General features: G+C 36.5%; 1 protein-coding gene across 7 annotated transcripts in view; it reads right to left on the reverse strand.

The window, feature by feature from the left end:
* The window catches only part of iqsec1b (IQ motif and Sec7 domain ArfGEF 1b), a 202,894-nt gene that overhangs the window by 62,329 nt on the left and 119,824 nt on the right, over nucleotides 1-20,741 (reverse strand). Inside the window, exon 1 of one of the 7 annotated variants that reach the window (XM_088636886.1) lies at nucleotides 16,160-16,651. The exons of the other annotated variants lie outside the window; for them this stretch is intronic. Coding sequence (XP_088493012.1) covers nucleotides 16,160-16,206 — 47 coding nt within the window. The 5' untranslated portion in view covers nucleotides 16,207-16,651. Of the gene's footprint in view, nucleotides 1-16,159; nucleotides 16,652-20,741 lie in introns of those variants that run through there. 7 annotated transcript variants of the gene reach the window in all.

Here is a 20,741-nt window from a genome sequence, read left to right on the forward strand (position 1 = left end):
TTTTTTCTGCAGAGGATAAAGGTTAATCAAAAGTATGAAGTATAAGCATGCAAAGATTTTTCTTTTGATTAAAAGATGGTTAAAAGAAAAAAAAAACAGCAGGCCTGAATGCATAGCCTGAAAAATCTGACATTTAAAACACCCCTGATTTGACTTTTAAATCATAATACATTCTGCCAAGAGAAAAAGAGTGTATCCTGGATTGTACTGTATATATATCACATCACGTTCCTAGCTGAGCTAAACAAAGCCTTTTTAAGCTGATGTTCTTAACACCCATATTGTTACAAATACTTTGTTTTAAAAATGTCGCAATATTTCAGCACACGATGAATTTTAATGAACTCTTAATTAATTAAAGCTCCTTCCAAACCCTCATGAAGGGCCACACCAGTGAGGAACTGGTTTCTAGCCTGAGGGTGTTATTCTCCATAACTCAGATAGTATACTGTATGTTCTTGGTGTTTTTAATCTAACCTCAAAAAACATTGAATTTGTATACAATGTCCAAATCACACATTTTCATTTTGCAATAAATGAGTAAAGGAAAACTGAGCATGTGTTGCAAGATGGCAGCCTACCAAGCAAACTTCAGCTTGGTATCATATACAGTATTTTGCCTTGCGTAGATTTTTGTGAATAGCTCACTATTTCTTTTTACATTTAAGCAGCATCATATATAACTATAACTTGCAGTTTTGACTGTAGTGTATTACTTAAACAGCAGGACACTAAGGGAAAAATGGGCAGTGTTTAAGGTTTTGTAACGTGGTGATAACTGCTCAGGTACCTTCATATACTGTACTGTAGGCTAGCACTTCTAGCCTTATGAATGGAGCCTAATGTTTAGCTCATTAAGCCACAAGCTTTTTCACAATGATTTCTAAATGTCCTTATACAATGCCATTCTCTATTCTCTTTGTGTTTTGCAAAATATCTTCTTCAAGAAAATAATACTAACATAAAAGCACTCAATTTGACATATGTCATGGTGCATCCTTTACAGTACTGGGGGTAAAATTAGGGTTAGGTTTTAAGCTTGAGATTGAAAAAACTAATTTCCTGAGAAAAAAAAACAGCTTCAATAATAACAGTTACAATAAGAGCATCATGCACATAGCACTGGGAGTGTATTTGAATTCACCTCTCCAGGCTCTAATACAATCAGGCCCCTGCTCTCCAGAGAAGTAAATGGAAGCAAATTACAGTAATTTCTCAAAGCCGGCAATGTTTTTTTATCTTTATAAGAACTGACACTGCAGCTAAGCAGTAAAGATGGTGTTTACTGTGAAAGAACTTGTCGCAGATTGACTTCGGCAGAGCAGAGTAATCGAAACCCTGCTCATGTGTCGCTCCAGGCTATTGGGAAACTGTAAAGGTTGAACTCATGCTAAGTTGCTGCATCAAGAGCATAACTGCTTACAAAGGACTTGTCCTCATCTTCAGATCACAGTTATGGATGTGCTGACCAATGTGGGCCTAAAACCGTGGATCCACAGTGCCAAAAAAGAGAAGGAATGATAAAAAGCCACATGAAATCAAAAACATAACTTGTATGTTTTTGGCAGAATCTGTCTCATCTATGTTGTTTAAAGAAAAAAACAAGAGTAAACATTATGCAATAGCAACCTGAAGAATTGGTAAGCGAATGTACAGTACTGGTTCTGGATTTGATCCAAACAAAGCACCACTGCTTCTGAGAAACATTTCAGTGGGAGGTACCACTGTAGTCACACAGTGAAAACACTAGAGCATGTTCTCTATCACAGCAAAGAAAAGCATGAAGCAAAACAATAAATGAACAATTATAATATATATTTGAAAAATGTATTAGCTCTTAGTTCATATAAAAATAAGAACTTGTTAACCAATGACATTTTATTGAAGCCTACTGGGCTATGCTGTACTGTATATCTGACAAATGTTACAGAAGTCTAACTCCTTTTCCTAACTCTATAATGGCTATTTGGCTCAAACTACTGCATTTTCATTAAGAAATTCTTTAGGTCACTTGTTATTTAAAAAGGTTAAACTAATTGTCTAAAGGCAGGGAGCTGTAATACTCATGTAAAGAGCGAACAGAGAAGAAAACTGAATCGGTGTCAACACTTCTAACAACCTACCAGTAGATGGCGCCGGTGAACAGTAAATTTTCATAGTAGCCGAAACACGGGGAAACGCGAAATTCATCCAGAAAATGGTTAAAGTACACTCATTTGTACTTATTTCATATTCACATTTTTTCAATTATTATTAAAATGCCGTTATTATTACAACATTACATTACAACAGGCCAAAAGAGAAACTAAGCCACATCACTCTGTAATTCATACTGTATCGTATTGCGCAGCATGTCTTCCAATTTAAATGTCTTATTCTGTTTCTTTTATTAGGAGACTTAAAACTTTTCTAAGTTACAGATTCACTCCAACTGATTTTTTGTGCTAGCTTGATGATGTCTCATGCCATTATTTTTTTTCCTTGGTGAGGTTCATAGGTAATAATACTGTAAGTTAATTACATGATTTTAGCACAAGATAAATTAGCTGGGTGCTGTTTGTGAGCAGGGATTGCTTTTGGAAGATGAAATACAGCTCCTTGTCTGTAATACTCCTCTGTAACACCTAATAGCAAGTAGGAAAAGCAACTCTGAGAGAACAACTTAATTCTCACTTTCACTCAAGGGAGCTCATTAAATGAATCTATGGGTTAGAAATTCACTGGCAGAACTTCTGAGGGCAGTTTGATGATTTGTTCTTAAAGAAAGACGATGAAAAAACATAATCTAACCAAAATAAGAAGAACCGTTTACCAGGAAAACAAAGACATGTTGTCAAATTGTAAATATTATGGTGACAACCGAAGTCACAAACAATTCATCATTTGGTTGCTATGCTGTTTGAAGTCTGATACTAATGAGCTGCTAAAGCAATTATTCATGTCAGTTAGCCCAAAACTGTTTCTAATTGGCATTAAAGTAAAAATTGACAGAAAACTCTTAAACACAAAAGAGTATGATTCTGATTTGCTTTGAGAGTGTATATCTATACATGTAAAATACATATATTCTAAATAAATATATGCGTTAATATTCTAATTGTAACCCAACAGGAGGAAATAAACATTTTAATTATGGATCAGGACATGCATTTACATCAACATGCTAAGGCTGTGAAAAGGCTATGACTTTCACCAAGAAGCCTTTTTCATTTTAGATTCATTTTAGATAGACTCTGTGTTTTATATGGAAATGTCAGTGCCAATACCTGGTGCCATAAAAGAGCAGTCTGCAGGACGGATATCTCTGTGACTTGCTAATGCAGCGCTCGTCATACAGTAAGTCTGACGCTCAGCCCCAGCAAGATTGAAATCAGCTGAATGAAAAATAAAAAACTGACACAAGAAGGTGCCTGCTAGATACGTCTGTAAACTGACCAGGCACATCACAACCCAAGCAGAGTAACAGTTCCTCCTTTCTTTTAAGCCTGAACCATATCCTCCCTTTTGAAATTCTGCCTTGCTGTGCAATGATGTAACAGTTGAAACCATTCAGTGGTTGCTATGGCACATAAGAGGCCATATGTAAAGGATAAGAGACGAAAGCTTTGGCTCAGTTTAAAGACTTAACCACATGTTCGTGAATGTGCATTCCCCTAGGCCAAACAAATTAAGCAGATAGGCATGTTATCAACAAAACATGCGGTGCAGGGCGGTGGCTCTGTGGCTCAGGATCTACGCCTGTGGCTGGAAGGTTGCCGGGTCGTATCCCGCGGCCGGCAGAGGAATCCTACTCTGCTGGGCCCCTGAGCAAGGCCCTTAACCCCAGCTGCTCCAGGGGCGCTGTATAAATGGCTGACCCTGTGCTCTGACCCCCAGCTTCTCTCCCTGTCTGTGTGTCTCATGGAGAGCAAGCTGGGGTATGTGGAAAGACAAATTCCTAATGCAAGAAATTGTATATGGCCAATAAAGTGATCCTATCTTATCAAGTCATAATTTTCCATGAGAGGACATTGGAATATTGAATTTTTTGCACTACATATCGGACATTTAAGACCGGCATCCACTTTTGTTAGCTTCAATCATGCCATGTTACAGGCGTCCTTAAGTGACAACTTCTACACCTGAAAATGATGCTTGTAATGAAAAATCGTGCAGCTGTACAGTTCAATAAACCATTTAAAATAATCTCAGAATAGAAAAATAAATCAAGGCCTTAGGACTAGATGTTGCCTCCTGCTTTAAATTGGTTAAACTCAACACATTTCTGCAATTGTCATTATTGCTTTGCCTATCATGTCTTCGGTACAATAGGCACAGTTCTAGGTAGAGTCAGAATTTAAGCTTTCCTCTGTAGGCCAAGCATGCTCTGTCACTGCATGACTCTGCAATAACACTTATCTCTTCTTTTCACTCCCAGGGGAATCTCTCCCTAAGAAAATTGCATACAGCCTGCTTCCTGTATTAAGGAACATGTGCACTCAGTATGACTGAATGCTGGGACCTACATTATAGAGCTACGGTATGGTAGGAGTAGTGTGCCTAATCCAGAGTAATGTTTATGTTTACCGATTGGAAAAGGTCTGCTAGTAAGTCTAAAGAAGTCTAAAGACTAAAGTCTAAAGAAATGGGGGAGACTGGATAAAAAATAATTATGTCAAACAACTATTTGGTGACCCAGGCTGCAGTGCCATATACTCAAACAATCCATAACCTGTAGGAACACTGAAATACTTGTGTCTTCCCTGCCTTCCTTATTTTAAGTCTTCCCACCTCCTACTGGGGATAAATATTAAACTTAGATCCACAAAAGGAAACCTTTTAAGAGACTTATAGTTCTGGTTATGAAACTTATCTATGTTCTGTACAACCCAACACACAGGCAATCTAAATAGCTGTGCTACATTTTTTGACCTCAGTACTTTAGTAAATGCATGCAAACTCACTGTCTGCAATGCTGTTGGCTGGACCTGCACTAACTAAAACAGCAGGATGCATGTTTGCACAGCATTTCTGCTGAAGGCTCAGCCTTAATTACTGTTTACTGTTAAAAGTGCTGCTCTGAGTACAGTGCTAGAATTTTTAACTGATACTTAACTCTCCTTAATACTAACTTGCGACACATTATAGTAAAGCAAGAAAACTGCTGCCTGTGCAAAAGAATTAAAACTCCTTTTTTGGCTGTGGATTTGTCTTAGTGCTGAATCCAGTATATAAAAATTAAGAACACTTTGTAAACCCTTCATGATGATACAACAACACTATAGTTATAAATATAAGCACACTCATATTCATATTGCACTGTATATAATAGCTTTGCATCATGAATCACTTGTTTATGGAACACTCCTTCTGTGGACAACTAAAAAGTGAAGTAAAGAACTGATTTAGTCTGATTATTTACCATCTCACCCTAGGCACATAATAGTGTCTCCTGCACCCAAAGGAGTGCAACTCTTATGCAAAAGAGGAAATCTGGTAGATGGTAAGTGTTTAAAAACATGTGCAAACCCTGTCACCTAGACACTTAAATACCTCAGGAAACATTTTATACATCACTGAAATCTTTTGCCTTAAATTGCATGCAACTCTCCTAATATCCTTGTGACCTCTGTTGCCATTGCCTACACAAAGAAAATTCTGATAATCAGTTTCAAATTATTTTGGTCTTTCCACACATGTTTGCACTAGTATAAATATATCAAGAGAGCAGTACTTTCACTACTTAAGCAGAAATATCCAGAGTTGCAATCTTCCACCAAATGCATGCAGATGCTCTGTCATATTAAGAGCTAATCAGATGCTAAAACTGCTTTTCATTAGGCCCAGATGAAGACAGATTGCTGTGTGGAGACCCCTCACTGAGAGCAGAGCTGTCTATTTATTAGAATAGGAGTGATGGTCTACCAGCTGCCCTGGCCAAGCTGACTTCCCCTCTGGTACCAGCTTTAGTCTACAGCATACTGCAGTCTACACATGATTTCCTTTATTAAACCCAGCTTCGAGTGCATGATCCAATAGGTGTCTACTGATTGCAGCAGGAATACTCCCTGTGGTCTTTGACACACATCAATGAGGCGGCAGTAAGGTGTTTGGCTCGGGAGTTATATATAACTTGGAGGTTGCGGGTTCAAATCCCAATTGGGGCTCTGTTATGTTTCCCTTTGATTAAGGGACTTTATTCAGATTGCTACAGTCAAAGCCCTTCTGCATAAGAGGGTAACTCTTTTGGTCATCATTATAACAGAACTGGGAACAAATAAGGCATATTAATAAGTTTATATAATGAGGGCTTATAACATAAAATAAAGCAGTAGCAGTAGCAAAAAATGTATTATTCTCAGGTCACAACATAATTGAATCAGTTTAGTATTTCCAGCCTGTTAGAAGTATTTATATATAAAAAGTACTGTAAGTTGTATTGATTTCTGAGGATTTAAAAAAACATTGTACTGATCTGCAGGTATTGTATTCTCTGACCAGCTCCTTTGTAGGTCTGTTCCTTTGGTTTTGTTTTTGTGATTTAAACACTTTAACTTATTTAAATGAAGACAAAAAAGTAGGCCTTTCAGGATCCAATTCATTACTGTACTGGGATAGTCAGTTTGTACCGTTTCCATAATGTATTTAATATAATGTATTAAAATTTTCAGAACTTTATTGATAATATTCCTCATAAACTATTAATTCTCAAATTGCAAGTTGCAGGCATTCAGGGGAATGCATGTGTTTGGAGGACTGGGTAATAGTGAAGAAAATTGTGAAGTAACACAGGGATCACTGCTCTTCCTAATTTATATCAATGATCTGGATTCTGGTATAGTTAGTAAAATGTTGATGATTTCAGAGGATTAGAGGATTAGCAAACACTGTGGAAGCAGCAAATGAAATTCAAAAAGATTTAGATTGAAATCAAGACTAGGCAAACACCTGGCAGATGTCTAATGTAGACAAGAACAGAATGAAAGATTTAGGTGCTTATGTTAACACATCATTAACAATGTAGGGAAACAATAAAAAAGCAAACTAAATGCTGGTATAAAAAGTGTAGAATTTAAATCAAGGTGCTTAAAAAGTTCAAATTATACAGTACAGTTCTCTAGTGACAGCTCAGTTCGAATATTGTATACAAATTTGATCGTAATGCTACAATAAAATATAACATTGTAAATATGTAAAAATATATTGCAGGTCTGGAAATCAGTACAGAGAAGTGCAATCAGATACATTATCAAGGGAATGTCCTTCACTGACAAGTTTATTAGTGGGCTTTTTTTGTATAAACAGTCAAACACAAAGCAGGAGTCATGAGAGGAAACTACAGAAAAGCAATTAAACCTATGAATGGGGTACCTCACTACACAAAGGATTGTGAGAGTGTGAAACAAGCTGTTCAGATATGTTATTGAAGATGAAATTCTGTTTTCTTTCAAGAAACCCCAGCAGCATGCAGCCATATTACTCTGTATCTCACAACTAAGCAGGTGTGAGCCTGGTCAGTACCTGGATGGGAGACCTCCTGGGAAAAACTAAGGTTGCTGCTGGAAGAGGTGTTAGTGGGGACAGCAGGGGGCACTCACCCTGTGGTCCATGTGGGTCCTAATTCCCCAGTATAGTGACTAAGTGCCGTCCTTCGGATGAGACGTAAAACCGAGGTCCTGACTCTCTGTGGTCATTAAAAATACCAGGGCGTTTCTTGAAAAGAGTAGGGGTGTAACCCAGGCATCCTGGCCAAATTTCCCATTGGCCCTTACCAATCATGGCCTCCTAATAATCCCCCTCTATGAATTGGCTTAATTACTCTCCTCTCCTCCCCACTGATAGCTGATGTGTGGTGAGCGTTCTGGTGCACAATGGCTGCCGTCACATCATCCAGGTGGGGCTGCACATTGGTGGTGGTGGAGGGGAGTCCCCATTACCTGTAAAGTGCTTTGAGTGGAGTGTCCAGAAAAGCACTATATAAGTGTAAGCAATTAATAATAATAATAATAATAATAATAATAATAATTGCTCACACTTATATAGCGCTTTTCTGGACACTCCACTCAAAGCGCTTTACAGGTAAAGGGGACTCCCCTCCACCACCACCAATGTGCAGCATCCACCTGGATGATGCGACGGCAGCCATAGTGCGCCAGAACGCTCACCACACATCAGCTATTAGGGGGGAGGAGAGCAGAGAGTAATGAAACCAATTCATAGAGGGGGATTATTAGGAGGCCATGATTGGTAAGGGCCAATGGGATTTTTTTATTAATGGGAAATTATTATTATTATCTTGTAAGCTTCAACACTGAGCAACAAGAGATGTTGTTGAAATGTCTGTTCTTCCACTACCTTCTATAATGACATACAAGCTTACTCTTCTTTTTTATATATGACTTCATGCCAATTTTAAATATATTTTAATTAAAACTTTCTTTCTGCAGTTCCAGATGGTGAGGTCTGTGTACTGAGAAAAAAGGTGATTCATTCAGTCAGTCATTGTAAGTATGGAATATTCTGGGAATTAATTTCTGCTTTCCAATATTTTTATACATTTTGTTGCCTGCTTTTGTCTTGATGATTACTGGAATGATTCTGTAACACGTACTGTAGAACAGATTTTCTTTGTCTGGGGAAAAGTATCAGCCCTTAAGTAAAAAACCTACTAACTAATACCAGAAGTATTAAGATACACCTGAAACTCATAAAATGCATGTATAGTATTATTTCACGTTAAACACGCTTGTACAGTATGAATTACAGTCATACCATTGTTAGATGTGTGCCACACTGCTGATAATGATAACATGCTATGATAATGCACTATGCTCAAGATTAATTTTTTAGACGTGCATTCCTCACTAATCATTTTCAAATGTTATGTTTTCACTTAGTAAAGTTTTCCGCAGACTCAGCATAAAATACTGTATTTGCTTGCACCAAAAAATACAGGACAAAATTCCTAGATAAGCATTAATACCCTATTGTGAAAATAAATGGACTACATCACATCTTGCAGGGGGCTAGTGGTATCTGGAAAATCGTACACACAGTTGAATGTATTGATGTGTTTTCTACAGAAAAGCTTGGCAAAAACCAATCTCAAAACATGACAGAACTACCACCAACACTATCTAAAAATAAGCTGGAAAAGGATTCAATGCATTAATTTCTGGAAATCCATTGGGTTGTCATGAAATGCTTAGCGGAGCTACTACAACTATGAACGTACACTACAAATAATTTTTCTGTGTGTCGATGCTTTAAAACCACAAAGCACATAAGGGTATAATAAAAGAAAAATGCAGGAAAAACACATATTAAATACAAACCACTTAAAGATGAAAACTGCAAAGGCAGTACTTTACATTCATCCCCATGATTATGGGACATAGGCTTGGACGTTGTGTGCTGAAGATAAATTTTGTGCGTCTCCACTGTAATAAATAGTTTGCACTGACATATCACTGGAACCTCAACATAAAATAATATATTAGCAAATTGTTTCCATTTGTCAATAACACATTACTCTTAGCAGAGTCTACAATTAATAACCTTCTATCTGCTAACAAGAAGCCACTCCTGCCTGTGATAAACAGTAGCTCTGTCAGTACTGTCAGACGCCCTGAGGTCAGCCACTATCCACCAGAGAATGAGCTGAACCTTCCTTATGTGGAGGTCACCACAACCATAAATATTTGATGAAGACTGGAAAAGATTGCCACAACTCTGTGAGATACATAAAACATGGATGGCCCCAGGTGGTGTATGAGACTTGGCCATGCACTGTCCAGCTGGTACCTAAAATTCAAGGCACTGTCCATATTCTGATGTCCACGTAAGATGTAGAAAAGCAACCCCCTTTGACTGACAAATAAAAACATGTCAATATCCTATTGATCTGGTGGCTGACGCCTTGTGGTGAATGAGAAAGTCCATTATGCCACTGACCATATTGAGGGAATAAATCAAAATTAATGCACAGTTTTAGCCATCACTGTACCAATTCTTTACAATTCATGTCTTGCTGGGTAAATAACAAGGACATCAGTGATGCATTATACAGTAAGAATGCTAACACAGTATCAGCAAGTATGATACTAACTGAAAGCTAAACCAACCTGGTCCCTGGATATAAAAAGGTGTTCTCACAAAGATTATATGTTCACTGAAAAAGTCTCTAAGAGCTTCCTCCTCATTGGAGCTCAGATGCTGGATGCCCCATATACACAGGGAAATTAGCTGAGATTTAAGTGATGGCAAAGATCTTCATATTTTGTATAGCTGCATTTGAACTTAAATAAGGGTCCTCAATCAGCTCAGGTCTTAAGGTATCCCTTTAATCAGAATTTGTGCCAGCTGGTTTCATCCGAAATGCTGACTACCACCCAAAGCACAGAGGAAGAAGAACACCAATCAACCATTTTCAAACAATATCTGAGCATTTGTATTATGAGGACTAGTGACTGCTGCATACTACTTATAAAGGTAACTTTATAAAAAAAACAACACATTTTGCACCTACTAGTTTTTGTTTTCTAACATAAAGGGGAGGTTCAATAACATGGACAGGTGATGCTCACTTTGTGCATAAGCTGAACTAGGGCTGGTTTACAATTGCACTGCACAAAGGCTTTAAGAGGGACAGGGCTGCCTCTTGATGCAGTTGGTCTTTAGGTCAGATGAGGGCTGTTTGGCTGGGTTTCTACTGTCCTAGGCCAGACAAGTCCCAGAAGTACAGTAGAAAAGAGAAAATGGGGCAGGAGATGTCTTTACCAGGAAGGTTACAGATGGATAGAGAAGCAGAGGGCAGCGGGTGTGTCCATCCAGCACTTAAAATGATTTACTCTGAGAGCATATTGCCTTTACATCCTTGGAACAGGACAATGCAAGAAGATAAAAAGTGAAAAACTAAAATTCCACAATACACTAGTACTCCAAAAAAGTATTTATATGGATGGATAATCATTGGATTCACATGAACTGTATAGCAACATCTTCCCATTTCTGAAAATAAAACTCTATACTACCTATAGTTATACTCACGGACTCACAAAGTTTACAATTCACACACTGTACAATATACAGAATGAGCCTTAGCTTACATTCTCAGAAGGCCTATACCAATTTGTCTATGCTTCGGACTGGACAGAGAACAATGACTAATTTAATGTAATAAGGATAATTTACATTGCAATTATATGTTACATGAGCACTGATAGAAAATTAAAGGACAATGAAAAACAAATAACCACCACCATCTGCCTGAAGTTGTGACAGACAATAGGAAATGTTCAATTAGGAAAAAAGAAGGGAAAGCATTTTTAACTGGTGTCCAAAGTCACGATAACATATCTGCAGAAAATGGCAAAATCCTGAGATGTAATTTATTTTAGGTTAAAATGATTGATACATTTTACTATTGCATTATGTTATACAGAACACAAATTTACTTTTACATACAAGTTGAAACTGTAATGACAAACAGTACATACCTTCCCTCTTTATAAGGTTCAAGTTAGATTTTGAAACATGAACCAACGGTGTTAAAATATTAATAACATCTAATTACTACTGGCTCTCTATATCAGAAGCATAATTGCTGAGAAATAAACACACTCTAGCTTCTACAGACAGGATGAATTGTAATGTTCTTACCAATGATTAATTTGATCACATTAACTTGCTGTCTGAAATTGCATAATTTGCACATACTGTATGCATTTTATCACAAGGAAAAATGTAATAAACTTACTGTGATATAATTGAATAGCATTAATATTACCATTCTTAATACAGTAATTATGACTGTAGCATATTATCAGTTATATCAATTATATACCCTGAAAAATGAAAAGCGTATATACTGTATATAAACAAACTCATGCACAAATAGCTGCAATTCCTGCCAACTCAAAAAACCCAACAAAGATGAAAAGAATTCCTAACATTTTGGTAAAGTGACCATGAAATTCTTTCCAAATTACGTTTTCTATTGCGAAAACCATTTCTAATTGAATTCAATACAGCTGTCAGGTTGATTGAATGACAGTAAAAAAGGAATAACAGATTAGATCAATTTCACTGAACAGATCAGTTAAGTTTTGTTCTCACAAACCAAATACAATCTCTAGTCAGAACACACAATACTTCAGTTAAACGTAATGTTGGAATTTGTGCTATGAAAGGAGTAGTGAAATAGTTTAACACATTTTCACGACCAACTTCCAACCTGTGTTAAGTAAAATATGCCGGATTTCTTACTCACCAGTGACAAAATTAGTCCAAGCAAATCTTCTGTGGCTCAGATGCACTTGTTGTAAAAAATAAAGAGCAGACTTTTTTCAGGAGAAAAAAAATCCGAATCATGGGCACAACTTCCTAACTGCTAACTGTCTCAGACTGTCTACTGCAGACTCCACATACTTCCCCACACACTCAATAGCAAATGGGAGGTCCTGAACATTACAAACCACTGCTGACTGAAGGCTGTGAGCCTGTTAAAGGACTGTATAGCCCCAGATACTGATCGTCTGTTCCCCTGAAAAACACCCTCCAAAGTGAAAAGCCCAGAACTAGTAAAAACAAACTGAGCTTTATTCCAGAATATGAGTTATCAGCCTCCCTTCTGACTCCTCTCACAGACACACAGAATCACAACAGACTTGTGCATTCCCAGCTGTACTGAGACTGCCCCAGACGGCTCTCAGGAAGCACAGGAAAGAGATTCGTAAAGTCTTCGATGAAGGGTGAGTGGATCGCTCTGAAAAATAAAGATGTTTCCTCCAAAATTCAGAGAGAGTCCTGTCAGAAAACAAAATGAGTTGGCATCATGGTTTCAGCTGAAAGACACTCAGTAAATAATACATTCTGGTGCTTCTGACAAGGGTTTTAATGCCTAGATCAGATTTCACCCGTTCTACTGTTTCACTGTAGCCATTTAAAGAGCTGAAGTTTAAGGGTAGCTGTGGAAAAACATTCCAGTCAGCAGTATCTCCCTGTGTTGACCTAGCCTGTCTACAAAATACAGTAGAACAGCTCTTAAGGTTCTTCCTAACCTTCCTAACTAACCTTCCTATAATTTAATGTACTGTAGCTTTTGGAACTCATGAAACTGTTTTGTATCATGCATCATAAAATCTTATCTTTATCATTTCAGTGAAACATGTTAAGTATACACTAACATAAAGACTCCTCCAGAACAACAGCTAAAATCAAAGTTTAAGCCAATAAAGAGTAGTTAAAATATGAGTCTGCAAACTTCTAAAGGAAATTTCTCAAGATAAAGGGCATTACATTATCAGAGTTACTGATTACAACTTCATAACTGTAACCTAAATTCTATCTGGCACAGGGAAATAAATAAGTAGTTGGTATAAAAGAGACAAAGATAATTTTTCAATCTTTCTTCTAATACTGAAAATGAATTAAAAAAGGAATTTTCAAAAAGTGCTTTAATGGGATTTCTTCATCACTTCCCCCCCAAAAAAAACTAACAATCACAGAGTCTAGGTGTGATTTAGATGGCAAATAAGGACAGCAAAAAACATTTCTGGTCAGAAAGTTGTGCAAGCTTGAGGCCTCCATCATAAATAACAGACCTTCTAGTATGACTTCAGGCCTTAGGAATGTTCCTCCCATACGATTCAATTTGTTTGTGGTTTAGCATATAGAAAAGCTGGTCGTTACTGTTGCTGAAGTCTGCTATCAAATAAACTATTGCTGAGCCAAAACACAGGTCTAAAATACTTTAAAATCAGAAAAAAAGCGACAAGAACAGATCTATAGTTACAGAGTTTTCAAAACATTTCAGTGAAAAAGGTTGTATGTTTAATATTTCTCTTCCTGATTTGTTTGTAGTGACTAGTACTGCATATGAATTCACTGCAACAAGTGGATCACTGGGGTGCATGTGAAGGGAATATGAGATGAAAGATTTTTCAATTGTGATGTTACTGTATTAGAATTGCAAATTAAACCAATTTATTCCATTGCCTTGCAGGTTGCTGTCTGTGCTCAAAGGTATTGGACACTCCCTTTTAAGCACAAACAGTACAAAAGCATATTTGTAATCAAGCATCTTGGATCCACTATCTTTTGGAACTCCATTCCTAACTAAAACACAGAAGAACCTTAAGACTTAACAGTAACTCAAAGATAACAACATGCTTCAAGTAAATATGGCAATACACTACTTAAGTTTAACAGATAACTTCAGATTTTTCCTGCATTTTTAAATAACACATACTCATTTGCAATAGTCCTAAACCAAAATATTTTTTGCCTGCATAGTATTATTGTATACAAATGCCATAACCACAATCCAGACAGGCACCTGTGTGGACAAAACTTTGTTTCGCTAATTCGTATTAGGAAACAAAAACAGCAAAAAAAAAAAGCCAGCAAGGATATTTCCACCGTGAAGGGAAATTCCACATCATGCAAATAAAAAAGTTCAGCACTAGAGGAAATGAGTCAAAATGGAAAAAAAAAGTTTCAGAGAACAACTAGACACAAATCTTTACATGTACCAGATGTGGATAAGAAACAAAATAAGTACTTTGAGATACTCCAATAACATGAAGACCCCCAAAAACAACCTTAATGCTATCCCCAGCCAACCCTACAGATTCAATTACAATCCCTGCTATTTACTGCGAGTCATGTACTAATTTGCTGACTAAGAAGGCTCCGGTCTAACCCTCTGACCACTAATTTCAGCTCTATAAACCAAAATCTACGGTACATGCCCATACAGCTATCACTGTTTTAACTCTTCTTTCACTGCTGGTCCCAGTTCCTTTGAGAACATGTCAAGAACTTGACCGCTTCATTTTTTACCTGGATTTTAAGTTATTTAATAATTTGCATGAAAATGATCTTACAGTATGCACTGGAATTAGAGGTCTGATGTGAATTTTAGCAAATCATTGCTGGAACCTCATATTATGGGTTTATAAATGCCCATAATATGAGGCATTTAGCATTACTAAAGTAGCAATTAAATATGATTTACAAATACTTTTATGGTTAATAATTTTTGACAGAGAAACAATGGTATTGCATTAAGAGTGACAGTAACGCTTATTTGGTTTGGAGAGGGAAAGAGTACACATGATTTTCTAGAGGCTATCACTTCTGCTGGGAGTAGTTAATAGATTTAGAGTAACTTGACAGTGAAGGGTGTCCTTCAACTTTAAAGTTTTTAGCTAATCAAAATAAAAGACCAACTGGGACCAGGGAAACATATTGTATCTTTGTTTTTAAAAGTAAAGAAAAGTTAAAAGCCAAAACTGTCTAGCACAAGCTAGTAAAAACAATATTTCCTTGTGCAGATCTTATATCAGTGATTCTGTGAGAGCTAATTGTGTTAAGAGTACTGGCAACATTTATTGTATGACAATCTGCTGTTACTTAAGTCTTTTATTACACTAACATTAAGCTTAAGATGCAGTGTCTGATATATTTGTTGACAAATAAACACATATCACAGTTAACTAAAGTAGTTCACTGCTAAACTAAAAGAAAGTTCAGAAATCTACTGTACACAATATAAAAGAAATGTTACAATTGTGTCCCTTCTATATCAAAGCATTAATGAAAAATGTATAAACATTGTAAGGGGAGTATTTACACTTTATACCTACTGGAATAGGAGAGACTAATTCTGTATTTTTACCACTTCGAAACAGTTAAGAAGCTTCACAAATGAAGGTGGAGATATAGCTAGAATACAGCACATGCATTTAGGACAGCCTAAGATTGTATATTATAATCCAACCCATATCAATTGGAGGCATGTTATGTATCTGGATGAAAACAACATTTTTTAAAACATGAAACCTTTGTTGTATCACATTGTAACCAAGACCAATACCTTGATTAAAAATACAGACTTTATCTTAAGTATACATTTAAAAATTCCAATGCTATCACTACTTTATTTCAAAGTATTCTGAGTGCCAGAAAGCTCCAACAGCAAATGCAATTATCAAAGTGGTTGTTCATATTGAATGTTCCTAAGAACACATCAAAGGTAAAGAAGTTGTTTAACTTCAAACATTTCAAACAGATGCCTATAAATGTAAAATTGCAGGGCTGGTGAAAAAGCTGAGTGATCAAATGAAGTTTCATCAACTGGGATTAACAAAATTGGTGCTAAAACAGCAACTCCTACCTTATTGTCCTAACTGAAATGCAGTACTTCCACATTAGATTCCACATTGCAATGACAATGCCTTGGTTCTTTGATGTGTCTGAAAAATGTTAAAGCCGTCCCAGTAGAAACAAGGGTAAAAAATGTCACAAGCACATGACAAACTTGATTTCTATAGTGCAGTCAGCTGCTTCTCTACAGTTCTGAGACACCGAGATCCATCCTCTGTTCACTTCATGGCAAAATATGTCCCACATCTTTAAACCACAAGAGAAAATGACTAGTTTCTTCTTCTAGAGATCAAGTTACTGCAGTTGTTTTTATTCGAAGTTCTTTTCTGGCTGTATTCATTCAGTTACTCGGGGTTTGTTGAACACAAAGTAAGCTTGAGTAGCGTGTTCACAGATTACCAAGTAAGGTAAAACCACAAAGAATACCAGGAGAAATCAGTCTACAGTTTACTTCTATAATGCAAGCTGTCCATTCCCCCCGCCTCCCCTTGCATATCACTTACTTCTGCTTTACAATACACCCTAAATCATCTGGTTGGGACTGTATAAACTCCCAACTGTCTGCAGAATTTCTGACTTGTCTGCTTGTAAGAGGCCGCCTAGTGCCAAAGGCTGTAGCCGGGCCTGCATCCAATAGTGACACATTTCCCAATGGAACACAACGTCAAGGGTTTAACTAAAGTTTACAACATGGGTAATACCATTGACACTATTAGGTAATGCCTAATAGCAGGACATGGATAATGTAATGGAATTTGAACTTGAAATGGTTTACTTATTATATATTTTTTTTACTTCAGCCAAAGACAAGACACACACGACAATCGCTCCCATAAGGCAATGAGATCATAATTAAATCCTTCAGATCTTCATTGGAAGGCTTCAGTGTGGTGCTTGTTTTTAGCAACAAGTGAACGACTCAAATGCTTTGTTCAGTATGACCAATACACCACATCCAGACAGCTGGCTGCTTTAGAATGGCTGAAGGCATATGCTGGTATCAACAGGTAAGCAATCAGATCAGGTTCCCCTGTACCCGGGGTACAGAAACTACACTTTCAAAGCAATTGTGCTGCCCACTCTTACCCTGAAGAGAGATTAAATACTTTTAATTTTGTTATTTGGAGCCACAGCTGAACTTTACCAATCAAAAAGTTTTAAGACAGAAGACATAAAAGATTTCACATCAGAAAGAAAGGAAGCAGGAACCACTGCATTTATTTTATCACCTCATGTTATAAGGCCACACAAACAATTGCTTTTAAATTTCTAGAAAGTGAAAGCATTAATTGACAGTGCACTGCAGCAACAGATAACTGTGATGTACTGTATGCTGGAGAGCCACAGGGAGCCAACAGTACTGTTGCAGAACATCAATCACTCTCAAACCTGGAACCAGGGGCAAATTTACCTTTTGGTAGCAGAACAATTTCCAGAAACATAAAAACTATAGTAGAGAAGATTGTAGCTCATCAGGAACCCATATCTTAAACATGTTTTCTGAATAGGTAAGTGTGTCTGAGCTATGTGGTAAGATAATATTATAGATTTTAAACATATCTTCTGGAAGTTGTGGCTGTACAGTATCAGTGTCCCACTCACAGATTCATAGCCCCACAGTACAGTAGCACAGTCCCACCCACTGGTCATGGTGCAATTCCTACTCTAAAGTAAAGCAATTCCTACACCAAAGGTGAATGGGATGAAAACTTGAAGAGTGCAGGCTCCCAATATAAATAAGCAGATGATAAAGGTTCAGAAGGAAGAAAAGAAACCTTATTATGCATAGAAGAAAATACAGTACATACACACAAATATAAGATCTCCTATAGTTTAATTGATTATATATTTTTTCTATTATTCTCTATTATTCACATAGCTTGCTGTGTATAATGTATACTGTACCACCAAGGTGGAAATGGAAGAAAATGGATTCCCTTCCACACAGTTCGGTATGTGTGAAGCACGTTGGGATCCATTATGCTTAAATGTTTTACAGTCTATAAATGCAAATAGTTATTAATTTTTAAGAATCATGCAAGAGAGGTTAACTCTTATTTTATGAATACTACATTAATCAAGGCTGAATTTTATTAATGAAGAAACTTTCAAGGCTGACCAAAGGCTTACTGTTTGCAGAGATGCATTTTTCTAAGACAATTCTATCTGATTAAGCACTAAATTCTTGGTACAATCTGCCAAACAACTGGAAAAGCAAGCTGCTTTAACACTGCAGGAATGGAAAGTACTGTACAATTCATGTGCAAACTGAACAGCTGTTGATTATGACTCATTTAGACCAAAAAAGCCCATGGAAAGGACTTAATAAGCTCAAAATGTTTTTCGAATACAATGCCAGTCATCTTGAAAACACCCCTCTCAAATTAATTTCATGAGCTCCAGGAAAGATGACGAAATGTAGATATTAAGAAATACAATTAAATACTTACAATTATAATATAACATCTCAGTAATCATTCTGAGCACATTCTAAGTCAGCATTGGTTTGATGATGAAACATTGGCAGAGACAGAAGGCTGGTTCAGATCATTATTGAAGATGGCAACAATGAAGATATGAGATGTCAACAATAACACTGTATCCCGATGACAGACCACATGCACATAAGGACTTAGGTTTATAGATTAAATTATATTACATGCTTTCCCCTGGGTTCAACTCAGATTGTTGGTTAATATTCTACAAAACACAAAAAATAAAATAAAATAATATATTGTTATATATGGGCAGAAGTCAGATGACCACATCCATTATTTCACTAAACATATTTCAAATCGTCATGTATAATGCCAACACTTTGTTAAAAGGTCAGTTTAACTCATGACAAACAAGGCATATCAACCCTCAAAGAAGGGGTCATTTTAGTCACTTTCATCCAGAAGCTCTTTAAAACAGAAAATTAAGAGCACAAACAATGCCTTAGTAAAATCATGAGTACACCCAAGCAATTTCAAAGTGATGCAGTATCTCTTCTACTTTAGGAAGAAACAGACCCTGAAAATCACTCAAGTTTATGGCTCCCTGAGTTGAAATATTTGGCAGTGTTTATTAACTGACCACTGTCTTCCACTATACAAAATTTTAACAAAACCAAGGTCTGAGGTGTGAACATCTGATGTTCAATTGACACAGAATGACCTTCATGCTCATACAATATAAAAGGACAGTGCTCTAATTCACTTAACACAAAATCGGGAAACTAAGAATACTACTGGATGCTCAAATAAAAATAAAAAGGCATGATCCGGATATCTAAATTAAACTCTCAATTTTAGTTAAAAAATATTAAACATATAGAGTAATCTTCAACCTTGTACTCTAACATTTTTGACCTGCGACATGTCCTGTTTAATTTTTCTTTACCAATAAAATGACTGAAACATTTCCCTGACAGACTGCCAAATCATAAACAATGTATTAATGTTCTCCAGTTACAGTTTTGACTCTTGGCAAGAATATTCAGGACAAAAACCCCAGTCTAGCCTTTTGGTCTGAGAACACCTTTCAATAAATCCAAATGTTTTTCTCTCTAAAGGCATTTTGAAAAAGAACCATAAAGCAGTAACTGCTTATAACAGCAATGGAAGTGCTAAATATCAAAATACTGCCACTAATAGAAAATGAAATGATTCATTCTCAATGAGAGAAGAAACCATATAGTTTTTTAAAAGAGTTTTTAAAGTATCATAATAACTGGAGAATTTCCAAAAATACATTCTGCCACTGTTTACATTGTTTACATTGTTTATGTCAGGTCAGCTTGGCTGAGAGATTTGGCTGGCTAGCTACTCACATTATACAAAACCCCGTTACTTAAATACTGGATTTCCCAGCCCTGTGCTTTAACACAACCAGTTCATCAACTAATTTATTAAATGTTAATTGATGTAAATATATGATTACATAATTAAGAAAACTGGTTTACCAAACCTCTGTACTGCAGTGGATTGGAAATTTTGGTATTTAAGTGTTCAGTCACAAACAAGAAAAAGATATTGACTACATAACAAAAAAATCCTACTGCACATCTATTACTACTGTTAAATACCTAAGAAACCACCTACATGGGAAAGCCTAGGAAGAAGTGGTCCAGTCACAGTGTTTGTGCGCTGGAAAAAGCTGGAAATAAATAATTTCCAAAATCTTACATATCTATGTTGACACAAACATATTTTCAGATACAGTAAAGACATATTTATTAAAAGCTGAAGCTGAAAACCACAAGACCAGCAATATACAGTATACTGTACATCACAAAGAACAGAAGAATTGGGAAGCAGCAAGACGTCTTCAATATCTTCTAATGGAAAACTTAATTACAGCTTTTTTTGGAAAACACTTATAGCAGAACACCACACTGTGTGTGCAGATGACTGAGGACAAATAATCTTTATCTTAAATGCAGTAAATGTTATCAATGTTTTTATTCTTCCTAAAATGCAAAATTTCTGATTTTGGGAATGCAAATTTGTGTTGCCTACTTCATGAATATTAATATGTGGATGACGTATTTGCACTGAAATACAGCTCCAATCAACTACACCCCTAGGACCACCCAGGATATGGAGATC

This window comes from Lepisosteus platostomus, chromosome 6 (genome assembly GCF_059453375.1).
Source record: "Lepisosteus platostomus isolate fLepPlt1 chromosome 6, fLepPlt1.hap1, whole genome shotgun sequence".
NCBI lineage: Eukaryota > Metazoa > Chordata > Actinopteri > Semionotiformes > Lepisosteidae > Lepisosteus > Lepisosteus platostomus.